General features: G+C 42.9%; 1 protein-coding gene across 2 annotated transcripts in view; it reads right to left on the reverse strand.

Moving 5' to 3' along the window:
* Positions 1-1,391, reverse strand: part of ttyh3a (tweety family member 3a) — a 68,151-nt gene extending 66,760 nt beyond the window's left edge. Inside the window, exon 1 of one of the 2 annotated variants that reach the window (XM_017703208.2) lies at positions 280-1,391. In XM_017703208.2, the coding sequence (XP_017558697.1) occupies positions 280-405 (126 nt within the window). In that variant the 5' untranslated portion in view covers positions 406-1,391. The remainder of the gene's footprint in view (positions 1-279) is intronic. The other variant, XM_017703207.2, reaches the window with a different exon arrangement.
* Between the last annotated feature and the right edge of the window lie 8,640 nt (positions 1,392-10,031).

The following is a 10,031-nucleotide window of genomic DNA, read 5'->3' on the forward strand; positions in this document are numbered from 1 at the left end:
GGGGTCTCACAAAGCACTCAGAGAAACAGAAGGACCACAGCCTCTAGTTACAGAACTATAAAGTGCACCTATGTGGTGTTCGGTAAGTGGAGCTCATAAGACGGGTAGTGAGTGTAGAAACGAGGACGTGGTTGTGATGAACTGGCTGGTCGGTGTATATTATTTAATAACATCACCAAATGACAGCCCCCCCATCACCCACCCCCCCCATCCCATCCCACCCAGGCACTGGGACTTAATAAGAGAAAGGAGAAAACGCGTAAACCGCATCGCGCTTACCTGCTGATAGGACGAATCCTCCGGGCGAAAATCACTGCTGGTCTGCTCGAACTGCAGGTTGAAGTGAGGAAGGCGATGCAGCAGATTAACCCACCACGGTGGGGAATAATTCACAACGGCGGCCATTCTCACTTACACTGACGGGGAAACTAGACGCGATGCCAGGCAGCTAAATGAGATCAGGAGGCTGCAGGGTCGAGACTCCGGCCGACACAGAAACGGCAGCAAACTGCGAACGCTCGACACCAGACAGCCAGGTGGTCTTCAGGGTCATTTGTAGTCAAGTCCAGACCCTCTGATCGCCCCTTCTCATTCTCTCTAATGAATAATATGCGGTTATAGAAGATCTTGCATCAGCATTTCATCGCCTTATCGTCGTGTCATCCTGAGCTGCAGTAAAGGTTAGTCCAGCGTCGCTGTCAGTAACGTTAAGCTAGACGTCGGCTTTGTTGTCCACCGTGTCCTCTGGCTCTGTGGCTCTAACTAGCCAAAACCAGCAGGACGAAGACGTGAGCCTCAGTCTGAAGAACTGACTCAACGCTGCTTCCTCTGCCCCCACCTCGCCTAGCTTCTGCTTTCGAGCTAGCCAGCGTTATCTAGCAGCCCGGTCCCTCTATTGTTGTGATACATTAGCCGGCTAGCTAGCTAGCTAGATTAGGTCTAACCTTAATTAATCGGCGTACACAGCAACATGACCTCGAAATGTCAAGCGGCCACGCTTCACACAAAGAAACCTGCACAGAAGCGAATTTCAGTCCCTGCTCTGCTCTCGCTGACGACCACGGTTAGCCTGGTTAGCCTGGTCAAACCGCTGGGCTCGGTGTTGTTAGCTAGTCATTGATCTTCATGTTTGGCCAAGCAACGCGACTCAGCCGCTGTGATTCCCTGTGTCCCCGCTCAGCCTCGAATCGGCTCCCCTTCTGCCTTTTGTTGTACAAGTCCGGCGGACGCAAGCTGGCACCCGAACGGCTACCGGTCCGAATCGCTCGGTATCTGGACTTCCTATCGATGAACTCGGACGGTAATCCTCCATCCAGTGCGAACGGCACCGACTGATGCCCACACTGCAGAACTCCAGCCAGCGCCGTATGGAAGATCCAGACTGGGACTCAGCCGCTGCCTACTCGTAGAGTGCAGCGACCTCCAGTGCTGGAACAGAAGTATAGCAGCGCCAGTCCATAAATAACTCCGACTTAAAATGAGGTCACACGCACACTCACTGAGCACTTTATTAAACCTACCTTAAACCTGCACTCACTAGCCATTTTAACACTAAAGGTGCCCTTTATAGTTCTACAATTACAGACTGTAGTCCATCTGTTGCTCCACACACTTTGTTACCCACCTTTACCTTGTTCTTCCATGGTCAGGACCCTCACAGTACCGTTACAGGGCAGGTGTATTTGGGTGGCGTTGCGCTGGTATGAGTGGATCAGACATATCAGTGCTGCTGGAGTTTTTAACACGTAAGTGTCGCCTGAAGGACTGAGAATAGTCTACCAAGCAAAAATATCCAGCCAACGGTGCCCTGTGAACAGCACCCTGTGAGCCCTGACGAAGGTCTAGAGGGTGACCAAAACACTGCGCAGCAACAGATGAGCTATCATCTCTAACTTTACATCTACAAGGTGGACTGACGAGATAGGAGTATCTAACAGAGTGGACAGTGAGTGGACTCCAACAGCACTGCTGTGGTATCCACTCATACCAGCGCAGCACACATTATCACACCACCACCACCACCACCACCACTACACGTGTATCTGCAGTGTTGAGAATTATCCACCACTCAAACAATACCTGCTCTGTGGTGGTCATGCGGGGGTCCTGACCATTAAAGAACAGGGTGACAGGGGTCTAACAAAGTATCAGAGAAACAGACAGACTGCAGTCTGTAAGTGTAGAACTACTAAGTGCATCTGTATAGTAAGTGGAGCTGATAAAATGGACAATGAGTGTAAATACAAGGTAGGCGTACAGCTTCATCACTGAAGTTCCACCGAAGCCCAATGCAAAAGGCATCTACTTTAATACCATAAACAGCTCTAGTTCCACTAAGAAGGTTTTCTGAAGAAACCAAATTTCAGTAGGCCATCATGTTTTCTCTTGATCGCGCTACAGCTCACTCATGGGTGAAAGCCTGGGATGATTTGTTTACTCCGCAGGGAATTACGCCAGAAAATAAATCGAGATTTTCTCTTCTGCGCTCTCACAAGGCAAAATGTCTTTTATATGTATATAACATACACTTTTATATGTATATAACACACACAACCCCACACTGTGTAAACATAAACATTTTCTCTTATGCATTCGAAGGAAAGAGCAACTGACATCCTTTCATTTTGCAACAGGCATACAACATTACAAACATCTGAGATCATTCATTGTCCATCCTTGGACAGACTTTGTGCGACATCTGCCTTATACATTTGGGGACTAAAGGGGAATGTCAGCAATGTTGTAACATTTCTGTGTAATTAGATGGATAAGGTGTAAACAAAGTCATTCAAAGTGGTTTGATGTGAAATGCTGCATTCTGAAAAAATGACCATGCCACAGTTGTTCACAGTGGCGATGAAATGAATCAGGTGTCTTAAGAGCTTAAGGACTCTAAAAGCTCCCTCACAGAAAGTTATTACTCAAAATGGTTTATTTTGAAATATGACTTTGGCCTTTTTTTAATGTATTCATGGCAGAGAAGTACTTACAGGGCATTGTGATACAAAATAGTACGTCTTTCCCTGATTTACCACAATTTTACCGTTATTTATATTACACTGAAAAACATGTAGGTTCACTGTTTTGGCTAGTAAGTAAAATGGCTGTATTTTTGTAGACATCACATCCCTCTGGTTCCCAACACCACCACTGCAAAGAGTCATTACGCACCATTTCACATCAGACCACTCTGAACGACGGTTTACATCTCACGGATTGAATTGTGCAGAAAGTTTGAAAAAATCCCCCTTTAAGACAACAGGCCTCTTCCTCTCTATTTCCACAGAAGACACAAATGAATTGGCCTTGATGTTGTTCCCCAAATTCTTTTTCCCTACACTTTGTCGTTTCGGCTTCAAAACCAACCAAGTTTTGCGAAGTTTTATTCAACAGTTTATTAGAAATTCAATAGAAAGTGAAGTATGTACAATCTTGATGAGTCACATATGAAGTTGATGCTCTTTTTAAATCCATCAATAAAATAAACGAATGTAGACGCAGGTTTCACTGACGTTCCGCTTGGCATGTCCAATTACATCTACGTGTTATGGGGTTACATCGCTACACAGGGCAGGTCTACTCTTGTTACCTGGCTGTCATCATCCACATGGTAGAAATGTGATTCATTCTGTATGGTAAAGAGTTGACTGATCTGAGAGTTGACTGATCTGCAGACTCATGGGAGAGGAAAACAAGAGATTTCTGTAGTTTCTCCCAAACGGCAATAACATCACAACAAAAGACAAAGGGCACTTGTGCTAAAAGGGGAATTCCACAGATTTTTCAAAAGTTTTGACTAGTTGAGATGTAAATGAGATGTAAACAAAGTTTCCTCATGATTTAACTTGAAACTTGCAGAGTCAGAATTGTTCACAGTGGCGGTAACCAGGTATCTAATGCCTGTTTAATGCCCCTAAAAGCTGCTTCAAGGAAATGTACTACACAAATTGTTACTAATGCACTGCCTGAGGTCTACACACTTAAAGGAGATGGTTCTTCAAGGGTTATTTATTAAAGAAAACGGTTCCATATAGAACCAAGAACACTCAAAGCACTCTATACATGATTAGTGTTGAAAGGGGTTCTAGCAGTGGTTCCTCTGTTGTTGCAATGTCAAGCTTGTTACAGTAGAAGAACCCTTTTAGGTGCTATATAAAGCCCTTTTCAAAACGGTTCTATATAGAACCATCCACAACACATTCTCCATCAATCTGAAGAGCACTTTAATTATGCAAAGGGTGCTATTAAAACTTTTCATCTGCAACTCAACTAAAGATTGAACGATTTCTCATCCAAGACCTTCTTAGTTGTGATTCTGAGAGTAACTATTATAATTTAATCTGAGCCAGACATATCCCATGTCTCATATTACTAATATTAATCACCATAGACTCCATAAAAAAGCCATAAAAGTGCAACAATTGAGCAATAAGATGTTCTTTTATGGATAACTGGGCTACACCCATTTACACTTTTAAGCCAGGAGTGATAAGCGCTGAAATGACCCCACACCGTTTCTGGCTGAATGCTGTTATGATGAAAACCAAAACTGCACCCTTGAGGACAAGTACACTTTCCTCTGCCAGGCCTTGTGGTATGATTAGTGACTTTAAAATAAACATTCACAATGAAGACAAAATATAATTGTCAGGACATTAGGGATGTGATTATAGAGAAGCATCAATTTGGGGAAGGAAAACCTCCACCACACTGCCTACCAGGCCAGACTTCTAAACTTAGTTACCAGACAACAAGAGCGCTTCTTAAAAAAGTGGGCGGGTTGACATTTTCTCTGCATATATAGCAGCAGTTAGTGTCTGAATCTCCGAGACAGTCCGCAAGATTTCATATTTTTCAAACTTTCTCCTCAAATGTCATTAGATTAGACAAGTTGGAGCTACAAAGACACACACTTTAAAAAGTTCCTCAAAGGTTATTTAGTAATAACAAACACACACACACTGACAAGGACTTTCTATAGAACACTGTGCTCAGTAGAAGTGACTGAGCACCACTACAGCTCTGTACTGGCACTGACTTCATAGGACACTGTTCACTGTTCCACTCCACCTCTGTTCTATTTATTAAGATTAAGTGACCCTTATTAGTCCCACAACAGGGAAATTCCACCTCCACATTTAACCCATCCGTGAAGTGAAACACCACATACACTCTAGTGAACACACACGCACTAGGGGGCAGTGAGCACACTTGCCCGGAGCTGTGGGCAGCCCAATCCACAGTGCCTGGGGAGCAGTTGGGGGTTAGGTGTCTTGCTCAAGGACACCTCAGTCACGTGCTGTCGGCTCTGGGGATCAAACCAGCGACCTTCCCGTCACGAGGCTGGTTCCCTAACCTCCAGCCCATGACTGCCCCCAATTATTCATTGTTCTCGAGTGTGTGATCTCTAATCTGTACTCTTTCTGTGCAATAATTCTTAAGATGTGCAATATCATGACCCTATAAGCTATCCAGGAATGTGCAATAACTAACCGCTACCCAACTTGTCTATTGTCTATTGTCTGTTTAGAATGTAGTTTTATAGTCCTTTCTCTATATATTTAAGATTTTTGATACTTTTTTCCCCCTTAACCTGCACTTTATACATTTTAGCCTTATGTTTAATTGTTTTGTTTGTGGAAAGTGCCGTTGGATTGCTGCTCAATTTCGTTGTACACTGTGCAATGACAATAAAGGCATCTATCTTATCTAAAGAAAATGGTTCTGGGTAGAACACTTTGCATGATTAGAGGGTTCTCTGCATGGTGAAATGGTTCTTCAGATTGACGGAGAATGTGCTGTATATGGTTCTATATAGACCTTTTTTGAAAAGGGTTCCATATAGCACCAAAAAGCTTGACACAATACAAAAATACCAAAACAGAATTGGTGCTATGTAGAACCCTTTTCAAAAAGGTTCTATATAGAACCATATACAGCACATTCTCCATCAGTCTGAGGAACCCTTTCACCATGAAAAAACCACTTAAGCATGAAATGGTTCCATGTAGCACTCATTGTCCTAAATTGAGCACTTCTCTTTACTAATGTAGCTAATTGGCCACAAGCAAGCTTATGCTTCACTTATTAGTGCTGTGCAAACTGCGTGACCAAATCATCAATACAATATTGGCTCAAAATAAAATGGAACCAATCCTCTGCAGGGACATACTTCTGCACATTTTAATGCACAATTACTCTTTATTTGCTAAATTCAACATATAAATAATAAAATGTGGCCTGTGCAAAAGTTATAGCAAACGTGTTATCTTTTATTTTTTCCCCAGTATGTTAAGCTCAGCAAATAAATACAAATTTTGCTCTAAATTGAGCAGATAAAACATTTGAGTGGGTTCTCTGTAGAGGATGTGTTAACTTATTTTCAGTTAGAAAATCAACAGAACATGTCATTTCTCCAGGGGTGGTCAAACCCTTGCAAACAGCAATATACAGTGGGGCAAAAAGTATTTAGTCAGCCACTGATTGTGCAAGTTCTCCTACTCAGAAAGATGAGAGAGGTCTGTAATCTTCATCATAGGTACACTTCAACTATGAGAGAGAAAATGAGAAAAATAAATCCAGGAAATCACATTGTAGGATTTTTAAAGAATTTATTTGTAAATTATGGTGGAAAATAATTATTTGGTCACCCAGAAACAAGCAAGATTTCTGGCTCTCACAGACCTGTAACTTCTTTAAGAAGCTCCTCTGTCCTCCACTCGTTACCTGTATAAATGGCACCTCTTTGACCTCATTGTAGGTAGAAAAGACACCTGTCCGCAGCCTCAAACAGTCAGACTCCAAACTCAACCATGTCCAAGACCATAGAGCTGTCATAGGACACCAGGAAGAAAATTGTAGACCTGCACCAGGCTGGGAAGAGTGAATCTACAATAGGCAAGCAGGTTGGTGTGAATAAATCAACTGTGGGAGTGTGGGTAAGAAAATGGAAGACATACAAGACCATTGATAAACTCCCTCAATCTGGGGCCCCACACAAGATCTCATCCCGTGGGGTCAAAATGATCATGAGAACAGTCAGCAAAAATCCCAGAACTACATGGAGGGGCCTGATGAATGACCTGCAGAGAGCTGGGACCAAAGTAACAAAGGCTACCCTCAGTAACACACGACGCCGAGAGGGACTCCAATCCTGCAGTGCCAGGCGTGTCCCCCTGCTTAAGCCAGTACCCAAGCCCGTCTGAAGTTTGCCAGAGAGCATATGGATGATCCAGAAGAGCATTGGGAGAATATCATGTGGTCAGATGAAACCAAAATAGAACTTTTTGGTAAAAACTCAACTTGTCGTGTTTGGAGGAAGAAGAATGCTGAGTTGCATCCCAAGAACACCATACCTACTGTGAAGCATGGGGGTGGAAACATCAGGCTTTGGGGCTGTTTTTTGGGGACAGGACGACTGATCCGTGTTGAGGGAAGAATGAATGGGGCCATGTATCGTGAGATTTTAAGCCAAAACCTCCTTCCATCAGTGAGAGCATTGAAGATGGAACATGGGTGGGTCTTCCAGCATGACAATGATCCCAAACACACTGCTCGGGCAACGAAGGAGTGGCTCCATAAGCATTTCAAGGTCCTGGAGTGGCCTAGCCAGTCTCCAGACCTCAACCCCATAGAAAATTTGTGGAGGGAGTTGAAAGTCCGTGTTGCCCAGCGACACCCCCAAAACATCACTGCTCTAGAGGAGATCTGCAGGAGGAATGGGCCAAAATACCAGCTACAGTGTGAACCTGGTGAAGACTTACAGGAAACGTCTGACCTCTGTCATTGCCAACAAAGGTTATGTTACAAAGTATTGAGTTGAACTTTTGTTATTGGCCAAATACTTATTTTCCACCATAATTTACAAATAAATTCTTTAAAAATCCTACAATGTGATTTCCTGGATTTATTTTTCTCATTTTGTCTCTCATAGTTGAAGTGAACCTATGATGAACATTACAGACCTCTCTCATCTTTCTAAGTAGGAGAACTTGCACAATCAGTGGCTGACTAAATACTTTTTTGCCCCACTGTAATAAGGTCATTAAGGGGCAGTGGCCCACAGTTCCTTTAGTCCGTATGTTCTGTAACAATGGCACTACATCCTGTTCTACTACCTCATTGTACTTGTCAGTAAGTGACTTTGTTATGTTACTTGGCTGTTGTGTGAGCATGAGGATGTGTATCATTTTATGTTCTAAAATGTGTGAAATGTCTAATATTTGTAGTTTTTGTTTGTTGTTGTCGTACACTGTGGCAGGAGAGTTCACTGTGGACTTCACTCGTGGACTTCACTCGTGGACTTGTGCGTGAAGCCAAGTGATAATTGCTAAACACAGTTGAGTTGTAATTAGTTACATTAAGTCAGTCACACGTACATTTTAATATATTCGTTCTTTCTGACTTTTTATTTGATCTAGTATTACATATTTTATGACAATGACTTTTTTTGGAAAGGTATTTTTACTTCTTCTCAAGTCATTATTTCAGTGAATTAACAACACCTTTACACCTCTTTCGACTATTTTCTCAATATCTTATAAATGAACATAATGAGAAGGCCTTAAATTAAACAATGCCTAATACAAACGGTCTGGTTTTGGCTGGTGCTGGTCTGCTTGAGTTTGCAAGATACTACAACCCTTCCAGCAACACTTCTACTCTCATCAGACTAGCAGAAGTTCACTGACCATCTCTGGAACTTTGACTGGAAATGGGTTCTGGCCAGATGACACCAAAACAGAAATGGCAGGCCACAAACCCCACAGGCTGTTCTTTCAGAGACCTTGTGAATATTGTTAGCATTGACAGTAGGGGTATGCAATATTGAAATATTGTACCAATGTTGTGATAAATGATGTTACAGTATTCATTTCTGAATATATCCTGAATATCGTCATTACCTAAAGAACACTGTCCAACTGCATGTGTCATTACAAAGAGCACATTTACCCTGTTTATCTAGATTTAGTGAAGGGCAGTTGAACATCAATCATTGTCTAAGCACGATATTCATCGTTTTGACAGTATTTCTGTACATGTGGCACTGCTGGGGCTTTTTGTCTGGTCAGACTTATCGAACGTATCTGTTCTACTTATCAGAAACATAATATCATGATATGTATTGCATATTGTGAAAATATTTTCAGGTATTGCGATGCTGAGTTTTTGCTGTATTGCCCACCCCTAACAGATAGCATCATGTTCTCTCTTACCTTCCCACACTTTAGGGGAAAAAGGGCTGCTCCTGCAGAGTGGCTACAACTGGGCTGTCTTTGGACTTTCTAGTGGAACAAAGATCCAAAGCCTTCATCTAGATCCAAACCACAGAGCAAAGCTTCTGAAGTGACTATCCTAGTCAGATAAAGAAAACATCTACATAGAAATCGAGCTGAAAGGGGAGTGTATATCATTTATTAGAGGGTATCACCTGTTTTTGTTGCCACTACAAGTTAGAGGAGCTCAGTAGGTGAAGGCAAAAATCTTTGGTGTGTTTTAAATGATAATCTGGCAAAAACACACTATTACAAAATATTTAGTAGGGAATTAGTATGATTAATATTCACCGATGAATGAACCGCAAATTATAAATGTATTTTCATCCTGCAGTCCGTTTTACAGCTTTTAACAGTGGCATAAAGGAAAGGAGGCTAAGGAGGCCTGGATATTTTCAAAAAATCCCCCTTTTCACAAAAGGCCGTTTCATCGTGAACAGGCCATCGATTGTGCACACCGCGGTAACAGCACCACAGGGCGGTCTCACCTCTCTGCATGTATGACAGCTTACTTTCAAATCCACACCAGCGGGCCAGAGTCAGCCGTTCAAAACCAGATGTGAAATTGCGCACATGATGGTGAGAAACTACCACCGGGCTCTTCACTCGCAGCGGCGCGGCGCGGCGCGGCGAGCTGGGCTGTCCACTTCTGCCCTGCGACGTCAGACTCCTCCCACACACTCGTTTCCCCACCCGTTTTCCGGTCAAGGCTGGGACTGGGCGTGGACTGGCCAGCGTAAGCCAATCCAAGCGCTA

This window comes from Pygocentrus nattereri, chromosome 27 (genome assembly GCF_015220715.1).
Source record: "Pygocentrus nattereri isolate fPygNat1 chromosome 27, fPygNat1.pri, whole genome shotgun sequence".
In the NCBI taxonomy this organism is placed as follows: Eukaryota; Metazoa; Chordata; class Actinopteri; order Characiformes; family Serrasalmidae; genus Pygocentrus; species Pygocentrus nattereri.